The 14,260-nt window shown below is 41.8% G+C and overlaps 2 protein-coding genes and 5 non-coding genes across 7 annotated transcripts in view; 2 read left to right on the forward strand and 5 right to left on the reverse strand.

Moving 5' to 3' along the window:
* Window positions 1-1,305, reverse strand: part of mgat4a (alpha-1,3-mannosyl-glycoprotein 4-beta-N-acetylglucosaminyltransferase A) — a 35,920-nt gene extending 34,615 nt beyond the window's left edge. The window contains exon 1 of the mRNA XM_068328700.1: window positions 610-1,305. Coding sequence (XP_068184801.1) covers window positions 610-703 — 94 coding nt within the window. The 5' untranslated portion in view covers window positions 704-1,305. The remainder of the gene's footprint in view (window positions 1-609) is intronic.
* A 1,090-nt stretch (window positions 1,306-2,395) lies between these two features.
* On the reverse strand, window positions 2,396-6,841 carry creg2 (cellular repressor of E1A-stimulated genes 2). The gene is made up of 4 exons (XM_068329599.1): window positions 5,668-6,841; window positions 3,968-4,137; window positions 3,492-3,605; window positions 2,396-3,400 (listed from the first exon to the last, which is right to left on the reverse strand). Exons 1-4 carry the CDS (start codon window positions 6,085-6,087, stop codon window positions 3,259-3,261), a joined length of 846 nt encoding a protein of 281 aa, XP_068185700.1. The 5' UTR covers window positions 6,088-6,841; the 3' UTR covers window positions 2,396-3,258.
* Window positions 6,842-8,186: 1,345 nt separating this feature from the next.
* trnah-gug (transfer RNA histidin (anticodon GUG)) lies at window positions 8,187-8,258 on the reverse strand. The gene has a single exon. It is a non-coding gene; the product is annotated as a tRNA-His (tRNA).
* A 667-nt stretch (window positions 8,259-8,925) lies between these two features.
* trnas-cga (transfer RNA serine (anticodon CGA)) lies at window positions 8,926-9,007 on the forward strand. The gene has a single exon. It is a non-coding gene; the product is annotated as a tRNA-Ser (tRNA).
* A 2,088-nt stretch (window positions 9,008-11,095) lies between these two features.
* trnah-gug (transfer RNA histidin (anticodon GUG)) lies at window positions 11,096-11,167 on the reverse strand. The gene has a single exon. It is a non-coding gene; the product is annotated as a tRNA-His (tRNA).
* Window positions 11,168-11,919: 752 nt separating this feature from the next.
* trnas-uga (transfer RNA serine (anticodon UGA)) lies at window positions 11,920-12,001 on the forward strand. Its single transcript has one exon. It is a non-coding gene; the product is annotated as a tRNA-Ser (tRNA).
* A 2,095-nt stretch (window positions 12,002-14,096) lies between these two features.
* trnah-gug (transfer RNA histidin (anticodon GUG)) lies at window positions 14,097-14,168 on the reverse strand. The gene has a single exon. It is a non-coding gene; the product is annotated as a tRNA-His (tRNA).
* Window positions 14,169-14,260: the final 92 nt, after the last annotated feature.

The raw sequence follows: 14,260 nt of genomic DNA on the forward strand, positions 1-14,260 counted from the left end.
ATGATAAGATTTTTGCATATTCTAATGTTTTAGATGTTGAGTATTTGAAATAGTAAATGTGTGGTGAAAAATAAAACAACACTTGTTTTAACTTAAGCAAAATCTATGAGCGGATGTCATGTTCAGTAATTCAGGAATAGTGAGGAAAAAAAGATCTGTTCTCACTACAGATTGAAAGGAATGCATCAACAGGTCCTGCAGACAAAACAAAGGTCACCGCCACTTGACCTTTACTTATCACACACACACACACACAAACACACACACACTTTCATCAAGTCACGGGTCGACAGGCTTTAGTGGTGGCACTCACTAGACTCCTAATATAGGAAAATATTTCATCAAGCTGATCAGCTCCACAGCAGGCTCAGCGTGGACCCTCGGCTTGGCTTTTAAATAAAGGCTGTAATTATTTCCACTCTGCTAATAATAATAATTCACTAAAGCCAATCAGCCACCCCGCACATCAGGTTGATCCGGTCTGGTTATAAGGAAACACGGATGCCCTTGTGCAGAAAGCCGGGGCCTGGATTTCTTGGACAGGACGTGTTCGACATGATCCACGTTTAAAGCGGCCGTGATGTAAAGGTGGAGGCGGCCGTGTCTTACCTCTGCCATTCTGCCACGCTGTGTACCACGACAGGCTCAGGAACGACGTGAAGAAAATAATCGCAGTGGCCACAGTTCCATTTCTGAGCCTCATCTCATTTCAGCGAAACCTGTCCTCGGCTGAGTGTCGGGAAACCCGCAGCTGCCGCCTCTCCTTTCCGGTGACTTCAGGGTGTTGAGACGGGTGTGGGTGCGGGCGTATGGAGGAGGAGGAGGGGGGGGGCGGCAGACGGTGGAAATCCTCCCGTTTGAGGAGCTGGTAGGTCGGGGAGAGGATGCGCGGACGAACCGTTGCTCGGAGGGCTGCGAGTCGCGGCTCCCGAACCGTCCTCCGGTGGTTAGTCACGAGTGGGCCGACTTCCGTGACGAGACAGCTGACATGGTCGACGCAGATCACACAGGCTAGCCGCCGATACGAGCCATTATATTTTGATGTCCAGACGTGGGCTACAAGTTAGAAGGCATTTCGAGTGTGTGACGGCTGGTGTTCCCGGATAGGCTGCTCGGGCTCTGACGGAGGAACCAAAAGCAACGCCTCCGGTCACGTTGGTTCCGCTTCGACTGACAACAGATTCGGTTAAAAGATTTTATTTTTTCCTAAAAGATGAAAGCTAAATAATCGAATCTTAATGTTAAAACTTTGATGTTTCTCTTTATTTTCTTTCATCTACACATTCGAACACTTGTTTAAAGGTGCCTTTCGGTTCGTTTCGTCACGTTAACGGGGGCGAGCTGCGTGTTCGCGCGATATTTGGAAGCTGGCGCGCGAGCAGAAATACACTCGTCGCGTGTCGTCAAAGGTTTTATGATGAATTGTTTCCATAGTTATCAAAGAGGCGAAAATACGATCCACATCTTTCCAACTTAATTACATGTCCACTGTGGCAAAGCGGCCATCGGTCAAAAAATACCTGTATGTTTGACTAGAGTTACGATCTACTTTTTCCTTAGCTTGTATTGACTTCTGTTATTCATTCATTTATTCATTCATTTTCCTAAAAACCGCTTCATCCGCTTGCGCGGAGAGCTGGAGCCTATCCCAGATGTCCTAGGGTGTCAGGCGGACTTCTATCATTCGTACACCTTATTCTTTATTATTATTATTGTTATTATTATTATTATTTATTGTTGTTGTTGTTGTTGTTATCTGATTTGTTGACTTTCTATTCTATTTAATTCTTCCATTTCTCTGAGTAATACTGGGGATTTCCCAAATGTGGGACAGATAATTCAAGCTTTATCTTATTTTGTATTGTTTGGTATTAAAATATTTTTGAAATGGTCTTAGTTTTTTTTGGAGATATATTTCTGGGTTTTTGTTTGTTTGTTGTTGTTGCTGTTTTTTGTTGGGTTTTTTTGATCATTCAAAAATAAAAATCTGCAATTCTCTCCTTGTCATCCTGATTGATTTATCGTAATTTCATGCACCCTGAATTTGCTCCTGTCTCCAAGGGATATTGCTGTCGCTGCCACACATTCTGTCCACCCTGGGAGTTCAGGGCAGGACTGTGACTCCCTTCAGTGGAACTAGACTCACTCCTAAACACCAGCATGGAACCGTTAAGGACTTCAAGTTCATCGTGATAAGTATGTGTGTTTGGCACTGACTTATCTCACTGACTTATCACTGGGTCCAATGAAATTTGTAAACTAGCCAGAAGTGTCTGCCTTTATTTACGTTGTCAGATCATCCTGTAACTTTCAAAAATAAATAATTACACTTCTGGTGCAAAAGCTGGAGTCTGGACCCAGGTTCATCAAGTAGTCCGGAATGATGACTTAAGGGTAAAGGTCAAGGAACTGTGCAATTTATTAATACATCTATGGCAGAGAAATACACGGTGGTGAAAGTCAGTTTTAACTGCTCTAATGATGAAATCACTCAACTGTATGAATTTATGACCGTCAAACGTGTAAAGTTTGGAGCCTTGCTGGACCAGAAACAGTTCAGAAATCTACCAAACTTCTATTTTCAACCAAATAGCATTCATTCCAAGTGAAATGGCGCCATCTAAAGTTGAAATCACGTTTACAACTAGGCTGATGAACATGCAGGGAAAATGATGTCGAAGTCTGACATTTTCAGATAACAAGAGTCCAGAAATGTTCAATTAAACGCAAAATAAAATAATGAAACGTAACCCTTACCCCAGCCCTGATCCAAACAAACAAAGTTTTACAACAAAAACTAAAACAAGGAGGAAGACCTGATGCTTACTTTTTAAAGGAGTAATGAAAACAGAACACGACAATTTAATATTTTTCTTACATTATGCAAAATTGTGTGCTAACATTTATTAATGTCACAAACTGTATATTCATTCAATGCTCAGCCATAAAATGTCCAACAGAGTTTGGAAAGAATAAATAAAAAAAGATAATTATTTTCTATCAGTTGTGATGAACATCACCGCTCAGTGAAAGTAGCTTATTGATTTTAAATACATTCATCTGGTAAATGCAGAGTACTGATCAACAGCTTCGATAACAGCCCGTGTTGGGGGGGGGGGAGTGAATAATATTCACTTTCACACACACTGAATGAAACAGTGACATTTGAAGATTTTCCAGAATATTCCTGTGGCAGCTCATCCATGGTGCTGAATCTATGTGTGTAGACACGCATGACGCACAGAAAAGGATGTGTTATCAGAAAGGCGTCGCTTTAAAGTAGTCCTCCAGTGGAATGAGCGATATGCCCCTCACCCAATCCTGCAGCCAGACCTGGATCAACTCCAACTTCATGAAGAACCACTTGTGTCCGACTGGCCACTTTGCCATTACGGGATGCCTATAAAGAACAAGAGCAACCCACTAAGCAAATGCTCCCGATAATGTTCTTCCTCATTAGACTACAATACATCTAGTATTAACCGAGATACCTCGAAAACATTGCTTCCTTTGCAAACGTGAGCTCTTCTGGTGCCACTTGTACCATCTTGCCTGTTAGCGTGAGTCGAGCACATCTGGGATCCTCTGGATCGTACATCATCTGCCTTCAAACACAGGAGGTCATGTTATGTTGGGTTTTATAGCCTTTTTGAGTCTGTTATTAGCTTGTAATCATTTAATAGATATCGATGTGCATATAGCATTACTGAAGTACAACATGCGTCATTATCATATAATGAGATCTAAAGAGGGAGGTCCATTCTTTAAGTTATTAAATCAGCAAGCAGATGTGAGTTATTTCAGTTAATCCTTTTGGTACAAAAAAGTTCCACTTTTCAGAAGGGAAAAACAGCACATGTTGCCTGTAGTGTGGGAAGAGTCATGCATTCATGGAGGACCAGTAAGTCAGGGACTTTAAGTAAATCCTTTTTGCCATGACTGAAGAACATTTCAAGTTTGGATTTACCTGCAGAATTCTCCCTCAGCCTCTGAAAATGCAATTGATGCAAAGGGATTACTCTGGATATCTGATACGCTGTTGTCCATCGGAGTCAAATAAAAATAGATGATTCCGGTGCTGTTGTCTAGGGGCCCATCACTCACTGGGAAGATGTTCCCAAAGGGGAGACCCTTGATCTGAGAAAACAGGAAATTGTCAAATGACAAAATTCAGTAATAGATAGTGTCACAGAGGGTGTAATAAATCAGGATCATTTTAAGGTAGAGTAGCAAACTGAACATTTTAGTATACGTACAAAAATGAAATGAATATTGTGACCAGATACAACCAAAACTGTCAGAGCAGCAATGTCCCATAATTAATGTGGTGCAGTTAAATGTACAAACAGTGACACTTCAAAACCTCTGTCAAAATATAAGCTAAACTAATCTAGAGCTGCTTCTATCCATCCATTTTCATACACCTCTTCATCCGCTGTAGCGGGTCACGGGGAGCCGAAGCCTATCCCAGCTGGCTTATGGCGTGAGGCGGGGGAAACTACGGGCATAACGCCAGTGCAAAAATATGATTTATACATATAATATTATTTAAAAATGTGACAAAAAAATTTTTGTTCTAGGGTTTTTTTGTGTGTGACAGGGTGGAAATGCTATGCTTAGTAGAGTTTGAAAGGAAAATCTACTAAAAATGTTTTGGTTTTTTAAAATCAAAATTACATTAGCATAATGGGGTGAAACATGAAACTGAATGATGTAATGGAAATAAGACACCTAATAGACAACCATTTATTGTAAGATAATGTGATGGAAGACTATTTAGAATAAGATCTTGTGTTATCTGCATGATTTGAGCCCAAAGCCTCCCGTTTTTTCTGCTTATATCAATATATGGTATTCGAGAAACCACAAGTTCACACTTCCTGAAGAGGTGTATGTTTCAACCATTATGTGTATGTGACCTTTTTAGAGCCCATCTCTGCTTAACACCTGTTAACGGCCTTTGTCTGTGTAGCTATAAATATGAACCCACTGTAACCATCCCTCGCTCTCTCCCAACCAGCACTGCTGCTTGTTTGATCTGACGCTCAAAGCTTTGACAATAAAGTTTTTGAAAGACAAGTTAATGAACCTCTTTATTTAAATCAACTTTGACAATTGCTAACACAAATCAATAATGCTAAACCAAAAATAGGTCATTTTAATATAATCAACATATTTCCTAATAAGGAGAAGCTATTTTCAATAAATAAGGACAGCAAATGTATTGTATTTTTTAATTTTTACATTACACGAATTACAAAAATGCTCAGAACGGGCATGAAAAAAATGACTGCAGTTTAACCAAAGAGGTTAAAATATGCTGATTGTGTCATTTTTATTTATCTATTTATTTATTTTTATTATCACTGAAAGTTTTATTATGCCTCCAGTTCCTCCTTGAATGTTGGAACGCTTCTTCTTGAGCACGATGCGTTCACGGTCATCTCAGTAAAGTAGGAAACTCTGACAATGCCTTTATAAAAATAAATCCGTATGGGGGGGGCTGTCAGAGTGACGGTTCCTATGGCAACGCCACAGGTGGTAGGATTTACACACAAGTTCCACAAAGTGTAAATATGCACCTGAAGTGCGCAGCCGCAGAAGGCTCTCCTGGTGCTCCAGGGTGTGTTCTAAATAACGAAACGAGTGAACAAACGCGTCCGTTACCTTGGGAAGCGTTGAGACGGTGGCCAGGAAGCCCCAGTCGCTGTAGTGCGCGATGTACCTGGCCGTCCGGGCGGTCCCCCGGTGGGGGGGCGGGCTGCTGCTGGAGGACTGCTCCCCCTTCTCCAGCCGGTAGGAGAACAGGCGTGAGGACAGCCGGGCTGAGTTCTCGTTCTCAGACTTGAGCAGCTGTCCGGGGCTCTCCACGCTGTCCCCCAGCACGTTGGACGACGGGTGAGCTTGCTTCCAAAGCCCGGCGGTGTCAACCAGCAGAGCCGGGGCCACTTCCTCCGACAGGTCGGCGTCCTCTACCACATCGTCGGAAGGGACGACCCAGGACACCGAGCTCCTTAGGGTGTAACTCCGACACACGGCGGCGACATTGGCAAACACGGCCGCCAGCACAAAGTAACGGGCCCTCATAGCGCTGGACTGGAGCGATGGCCGATCGTTTCTTTCTCTTGTTTACAATCTCACGTGTTCGTGTCTTCGGGGCAGGGGGAGCTTTTACGACGGAGAGAGCCGTCACGGTGACCTCTGGTGGCCAATCGGGGGTACTACATCAACAATCAAGACGGGAGTTGCACTTCCGGTGATTTAAATGTGTAATGGCGATTGATGTTCTAATTCCGTCCAGAATAAAGCGACTTGTTTAGGTATAGTCATTTGTAAAGATAGAAAAGAACATAATTCAAATAAATTTCTCACCTTTTATTTAAAAAAAAAAACAACTATAACCAAGGCAGTCACATTCATGTAGAAAACAATACTTGTGAGGACATTGATCATATGATGTTCACAAGCTGTTAAAATTTGATTGTGAATACAACAAATGCAGCTTTATGCTTTCATGATCTTAATATAATTGTATGGCAATTCATTTTATGAACTGAATTCCCCTTTGGAGCTGCTGGTGGTAGGGTCTAGGTCAGGATGGTCCACAAGTATTTTTAAAAAAAAAGCTGCTCCAGTCTCAAACTTTATTTAGAACAGTTGAGTAAATGACCAGTTCTTCTGAATATGGGCTTCAGTCACAGAGCTGAGTCACATCCATTTGCTTTTAAAGGATGACACAGAGGGTTTCCACATTCTTCAAGAGACTGAAGACCTCTTTTACCTGCTGCTGGCGTCCCGGCGCTTTTTGGATCAAAGCTGGCGTTTGAGTTGCAGATCACTGAACAAATGTGTATTTTGATTTTGTTAATGTACTTACTCTGTTATCATAAAATACATTTTCAATACTATGACTGAATTCATTTCATAACGCACACACTGAAAAAATTGTCAGAAAAAGGTAAATAAAGTACTTAGACTGATATATTAGCAGTGTTATAGAAATGATGGTTGAATAGACCAAAAACTAAAGCTAACCCACCTTTAAACACCACACTTTTTCTCTCCACAGTTTTCGTTTCTTATTACAGCACTTCACATTCTCAGACTTTTACTGCAAAACATTGCCCAATAAAAGGGCATTGTTACAATCAAGTCACTCTAAAGTAATAAATACTATTTCTAATAATAATAATAATAATAATAATATATCAGTAATGACTTTTGTACTTAAAGTAAGAGCATAATCTTCGCTCTTCATACTTAGATAATAACAGATGATTTAGCTGTGGTGTGGCTGATCCTATACACCTTTCATTTTAGAAGAGTTTCAGCTAAAATGAAAGGAAAGGTGTAGAGAACTGTGGTGAGACCAGTGATGTTGTTTGGTCTAGAGACAGAGATGAAGATGCTGAGGTTCTCTCTGGGAGTGACCAGGAAGGATAGGATCAGGAATGACTACATCAGAGGGACAGCACATGTTAGAGGTTTTGGAGATAAAGTCAGAGAGGCCAGACTGAGATGGTTTGGACATGTCAAGAGGAGAGATAGTGAATATATTGGTAGAAGGATGCTGAGTTTTGAACTGCCAGGCACAAGGCCTAGAGGAAGACCAAAGAGGAGGTTTATGGATGTAGTGAAAGAGGACATGAAGGTAGTTGGTGTGAGAGAAGAGGATGCAGAAGACAGGGTTAGATGGAGGCAATTGATTCGCTGTGGCGACCCCTGAAGGGAAAGGCCAAAAGGAGAAGAACTTTTCGTTCCCTGAAACTTTTCAAAGCCCTGGTTAAAAGTATGCACCGATGTTTTGTCACACCAGTGCAATCCCCCTACAAGGGCCAGCCTTGTACAAGAGTATCCTATGTGGAAGACACAGTTAGGGAGGAGAACCACTAGCATTGACAGCACCACTTGAAGGTTTGTTTGTTTTTTAAATTTAGTATACTTTAGTAATCCTCGAAGGGAAATTAAGAGCACACTCTTACAAACACAAACAAATGAGCAACTTTGTAAAAGGGGAAAGCACCTTGGCAGTGCTCCAGAGGTGAGCTGACACCTCCTACTGTCAGCTTATAGTCCAGGCAGCTGGGCGAACCACCGATCTTTGGAACATTGGATGACCTGCTCTACCACTGAGCCACTGCTGCCCGAAAAACTTCCCTTGTGCCGTGTCAGGGACTTCTTTCCCCTGCTGTGACCCGGACTCGAACCGGGGTTGCTGCGGCCACAACGCAGAGTACTAACCACTATACGATCACAGCAAGCTACTGAGGGACACTTATTGAAAAGAAACTAACAAAGCTCTTATAGATGGGGCATGTGGGTGGATGGCCCAGAGGCAAAGTTCAGAAGGGCAAGAAAAAAAATATACAAATTCATTACATGAAACAGTGGATGGCCTGGTCCCTTTAAGAAAAAGAAGCTATTTCACAAACATTTTCCAACTCAAGGTAGAAAATATTCAATAAAAATGTCCATTTTGAGGTATTTATCTGTGCAGTCCAGCAGTTCAGGTGACAGGAGGGTAAAATCAATGAAAATCAATGACAGATCTCTTCCATGAAGAGACAGTCACCCTGATAAAATGAAATAAATAAATATTGAAACTCAAATGGCAGTAAATAAACATGCTCTACCATGACCAATATTACCTGCAGAAAAGGAAGCCCAGCTCACACAACCAGCAACACAAAACCCAAGGAGAGTCTAACAAGGTCAGCAAACATTTATCACTTCCTGTTTAGGCATGTGACCCTAGGGCCTAGACCCATGACAACAATTGACCCTGAGCGTTAAGTGAATATGATGCATCGGTGCTTTAATAATGTAAAGTCATTTAATGTGTGAACATGTATCATAACTAAAAAATCCAAGTGAACGTGTTGTGAATGAGGACACGTGTGAACGGGGATTTTGCTTTTCCATGGAGTCACGGTGGCCGAGAGGTTAAGGCGTTGGACTCGAAATCCAATGGGGTTTCCCCACACAGGTTCAAATCCTGTTCGTGACGTGTTTTTGGGGTTGGCAGGGGTTCAGTTGGCAGAGCAGGTCGTCCAATGATCCCAAGGTTGGCGGTTTGATTCCCACTCCTGCCCAACCACCCGGAATATGAGAGGTGTTGCCCACACAGGTTCCCTCTCGTCATGTAGCCTCAACAGCATTTCATATGTGCTGTTCCAGCGTGTTGGCACCTCACTGATAAGTCACAGCATTGGTCTTCCCATCTTTTGCTGCACATGTGCGAGCTTCTGATGTGATCTGATGTGACAATGTGCCCAGCTTTGTGTGTGATGGATGTGAGTGTGGGAATCTGATCACATGATTTACTAACTAATATATTGAGACTATGTGCAATGAAAATTGAGTGCCGAATGCTGAGCTGTCTAGCGAATGCAATGATGTATGGTCCTGCATCGATCACAAGACACTAATGTTAATTGGTTATGGCCCAACCATTGACTTCATCCAAATTGTCAGCAGTGTGACTTTGTGGAAAGTATTGCATTTCCAACAAAAATGTACACAAGTTTTGCAGTTTTGTACTTCAAAATCTCATTCATGTAGTGACAAGTATTTCAATTTTCAGTCGTGTCCGTTCCTCCTCCCTTTTTGGCCACCTGGTCTGAAAATTACATGAAGTCAACCCATCTTTCTGGGTTTTATTTTAAATGTTATTTCATTTTTATTGCTATTTTTATGTTTCTTTCTGTATTGCTTTTAAGGTTTTATTTTGTTAACTGACTTATCACATTGTTGTAGGGAGCCATAGCATTTCAGTTTTAACAACCACATTTGAATTCACTATCCATCATGTGCATATGAACAATAATCTGAGCAATGTCAAGTTTTTCACATGTTGTTTTCATGTGTGTGTACAGTTATGAGGATAGTGGCCCCTCTGCACAGAGGTCTACCCAGATAAGGCATGGGAGGACCAGGTCCAGATCTCCACAGGCTCAGCCATACCATTGCTTGGAGCCCTGGAGAACTGGAGATGGCTTGACATTGCCCAAGTCAGGTACCTCATGCCATGGAGACCACCAGGAGCCCGGGTGGACAGTGGTGCAGCCTGTTCTTGCACCTTGTGGACATCGCAGCCGCCAACGCCTACATTCTTCACTGTGACATTGCCAGTTCAGGGGTGCCAGGGGTGGACAGGAGCAGCAGATCGGACAGAAGGGGGGTATACCACACTCCTGTTGCCATTAACAGCAGTCAGAGAGCCACAGGACACAGGATTTGTCATGCTGCCTTCCAGTGGACAAACGAGTGAGCCTCACCTAGTAGAAATGTAAAACCTTCCATGTGGGACTGTGTCTTAATTTGGACAGAAACTGCTTTACAGCGTGGCATATGTAAAAAAAACAAACAAACATTATTTTAATTTCTAAGGTTAGTTTAATTTTAAAATATTTTTGTTTTGTTTTTTGCCTAGTTTTTTTGTACAATGCCGAAAAAAACTGTATATAAGTATGTGTAAACCTTGAATTGTACAACTTTCAGCTGCAGTGATTACATTCTTGTTCCACATTCCTACTTGTTGCTCCATTTAAATATGAAGCTAATTATTTGCTAGTTAATCTCTGCTCCTTTGCCACATAATAACACAAAAATACAACATCAGACATTTCATCATTTAACATAAGGTATCAGCAGCAGTGATGCTGAATCACATTTAACATTACTGAGGAATATCTGGAAGTGCTTTTAGTGGAGATTGACTATGAAGAATTTTTCAAAATGTCTGTCTCTTAATATAATTTTAAAAATTATATATAATTCAATCCACACAGTTAGGGAGGAGAACCACTAGCATTGACAGTACCACTTTAAGGTTTGTTTGTTTTTTAAATTTAGTATACTTTAGTAATCCTTGAAGGGAAATTAAGAGCACACTCTTACAAACAAACAAATGAGCAACTTTGTAAAAGGGGACAGCATCTTGGCAGTGCTCCAGAGGTGAGCTGACACCTCCTACTGTCAGCTTACAGTCCAGGCAGAACCACCGATCTTTGGAACATTGGATGACCCGCTCTACCACTGAGCCACTGCTGCCCCAAAAACTTCCCTCGTGCCGTGTCAGGGACTTTTTTTCCCCTGCCGTGACCCGGACTCGAACCGGGGTTGCTGCGGCCACAACGCAGAGTACTAACCACTATACGATCACGGCAAGCTACTGAGGGACACTTATTGAAAAGAAACTAACAAAGCTCTTATAGATGGGGCATGTGGGTGGATGGCCCAGAGGCAAAGTTCAGAAGGGCAAGAAAAAAATTATACAAATTCATTACATGAAACAGTGGATGGCCTGGTCCATTTAAGAAAAAGAAGCTATTTCACAAACATTTTCCAACTCAAGGTAGAAAATATTCAATAAAAATGTCCATTTTGAGGTATTTATCTGTGCAGTCCAGCAGTTCAGGTGACAGGAGGGTAAAATCAATGAAAATCAATGACAATCAATGACAGATCTCTTCCATGAAGAGACAGTTACCCTGATAAAATGAAATAAATAAATATTGAAACTCAAACGGCAGTAAATAAACATGCTCTACCATGACCAACATTACCTGCAGAAAAGGAAGCCCAGCTCACACAACCAGCAACACAAAACACAAGGAGAGTCTAACAAAGTCAGCAAACATTTATCACTTCCTGTTTAGGCATGTGACCCTAGGGCCTAGACCCATGACAACAATTGACCCTGAGCGTAAAGTGAATATGATGCAGCGGTGCTTTAATAATGTAAAGTTATTTTATTTTATTATTTCATAATATTTCATATTCATATTTTCATTTAACTTTAAAATATCTGATTGTTACGGTAAAATAATAATGTGAAAATGTATCATAACTAAAAAATCCAAGTGAACGTGTTGTGAATGAGGACGCGTGTGAACAGGGATTTTGCTTTTCCATGGAGTCACGGTGGCCGAGTGGTTAAGGCGTTGGACTTGAAATCCAATGGGGTTTCCCCGCACAGGTTTGAGTCCTGTTCGTGACGAGTTTTTGGGGGCGGCAGTGGTTCAGTTGGCAGAGCAGGTCATCCAATGATCCCAAGGTTGGCAGTTTGATTCCCACTCCTGCCCAACCACCCGGAATGTGAGAGGTGTTGCCCACACAGGTTCCCTCTCGTCATGTAGCCTCAACAGCATTTCATATGTGCTGTTCCAGCGTGTTGGCACCTCACTGATAAGTCACAGCATTGGTCTTCCCATCGTTTGCTGCACATGTGCGAGCTTCTGATGTGATCTGATGTGACAATGTGCCCAGCTTTGTGTGTGATGGATGTGAGTGTGAGAATCTGATCACATGATATTCTAACTAATATATTGAGACTATGTGCAATGAAAATTGAGTGCCGAATGCTGAGCTGTCTAGCTGATGCAATGATGTAAGGTGCTGCATCGGTCACAAGACACTTCAGTTAATTGGTTATGGCCCAACCATTGACTTGATCCAAATTGTCAGCAGTGTGACTTTGTGGAAAGTATTGCATTTCCAGCAAAAATGTACACAAGTTTTGCAGTTTTGTACTGCAAAATCTCATTCATGTAGTGACAGGTATTTCAATTTTCAGTCGTGTCCGTTCCTCTTCCCTTTTTGGCCACCTGGTCTGAAAATTACATCAAGTCAACCCATCTTTCTGGGTTTTATTTTAAATGTTATTTTATATTTATTGCTATTTTTATGTTTCTTTCTGTATTGCTTTTAAGGTTTTATTTTGTTAACTGACTTATCACATTGTTGTAGGGAGCCAGAGCATTTCAGTTTTAACAACCACATTTGAATTCACTATCCATCATTTGCATATGAACAATAATCTGAGCAATGTCAATTTTTTCACATGTTGTTTTCATGTGCGTGTACAGTTATGAGGATAGTGGCCCCTCTGCACAGAGGTCTACCCAGATACGGCATGTGAGGACCAGGTCCAGATCTCCACAGGCTCAGCCATACCATCGTTTGGAGCCCTGGAGAACTGGAGATGGCTTGACATTGCCCAAGTCAGGTCACTCATGCCATGGAGACCACCAGGAGCCCAGGTGGACAGTGGTGCAGCCTGTTCTTGCACCTTGTGGACATCGCAGCCGCCAACGCCTACATTCTTCACTGTGACATTGCCAGTTCAGGGGTGCCAGGGGTGGACAGGAGCAGCAGATCGGACAGGAGGGGGGTATACCACACTCCTGTTGCCAATAACACCAGTCACAGAGCCACAGAACACAGGATTTGTCATGCTGCCTTCCAGTGGACAAACGAGTGAGCCTCACCTAGTAGAAATGTAAAACCTTCCATGTGGGACTGTGTCTTAATTTGGACAGAAACTGCTTTACAGCGTGGCATATGTAAAAAAGAAACAAACAAACATTATTTTAATTTCTAAAGTTAGTTTAATTTTAAAATATTTTTTGGGGGTTTTTGCCTAATTTTTTTGTACAATGCCAAAAAAACTGTAAATAAGTATGTGTAAACCTTGAATTGTACAACTTTCAGCTGCAGTGATTACATTCTTGTTCCACATTCCTACTTGTTGCTCCATTTAAATATGAAGCTAATTATTTGCCAGTTAATCTCTGCTCCTTTGCCACATAATAACACAAAAATACAACATCAGAAATTTCATCATTTAACATAAGGTATCAGCAGCAGTGACGCTGAATCACATTTAACATTACTGAGGAATATCTGGAAGTGCTTTTAGTGGAGATTGACTATGAAGAATTTTCAAAATGTCTGTCTCTTAATATAATTTTAAAAATTATATAAAATTCAATCCACACAGTTAGGGAGGAGAACCACTACCATTTACAGCCCCACTTTAAGGTTTGTTTGTTTTTTAAATTTAGTATACTTTAGTAATCCTCGAAGGGAAATTAAGAGCACACCCTTAGAAACACAAACAAATGAGCAACTTTGTAAAAGGGGAAAGCACCTTGGCAGTGCTCCAGAGGTGAGCTGACACCTCCTACTGTCAGCTTATAGTCCAGGCAGCTGGGCGAACCACTGATCTTTGGAATATTGGATGACCTGCTCTACCACTGAGCCACTGCTGTCCCAAAAACTTCCCTCATGCCACGTCAGGGACTTCTTTCCCCTGCCGTGACCCGGATTCGAACCGGGGTTGCTGCGGCCACAACGCAGAGTACTAACCACTATACGATCACGGCAAGCTACTGAGGGACACTTATTGAAAAGAAACTACCAAAGCTCTTATAGATGGGGCATGTGGGTGGATGGCCCAGAGGCAAAGTTCAGAAGG

The sequence above is a fragment of the Antennarius striatus genome, chromosome 12, assembly GCF_040054535.1.
Source record: "Antennarius striatus isolate MH-2024 chromosome 12, ASM4005453v1, whole genome shotgun sequence".
Classification (NCBI taxonomy): Eukaryota; Metazoa; Chordata; class Actinopteri; order Lophiiformes; family Antennariidae; genus Antennarius; species Antennarius striatus.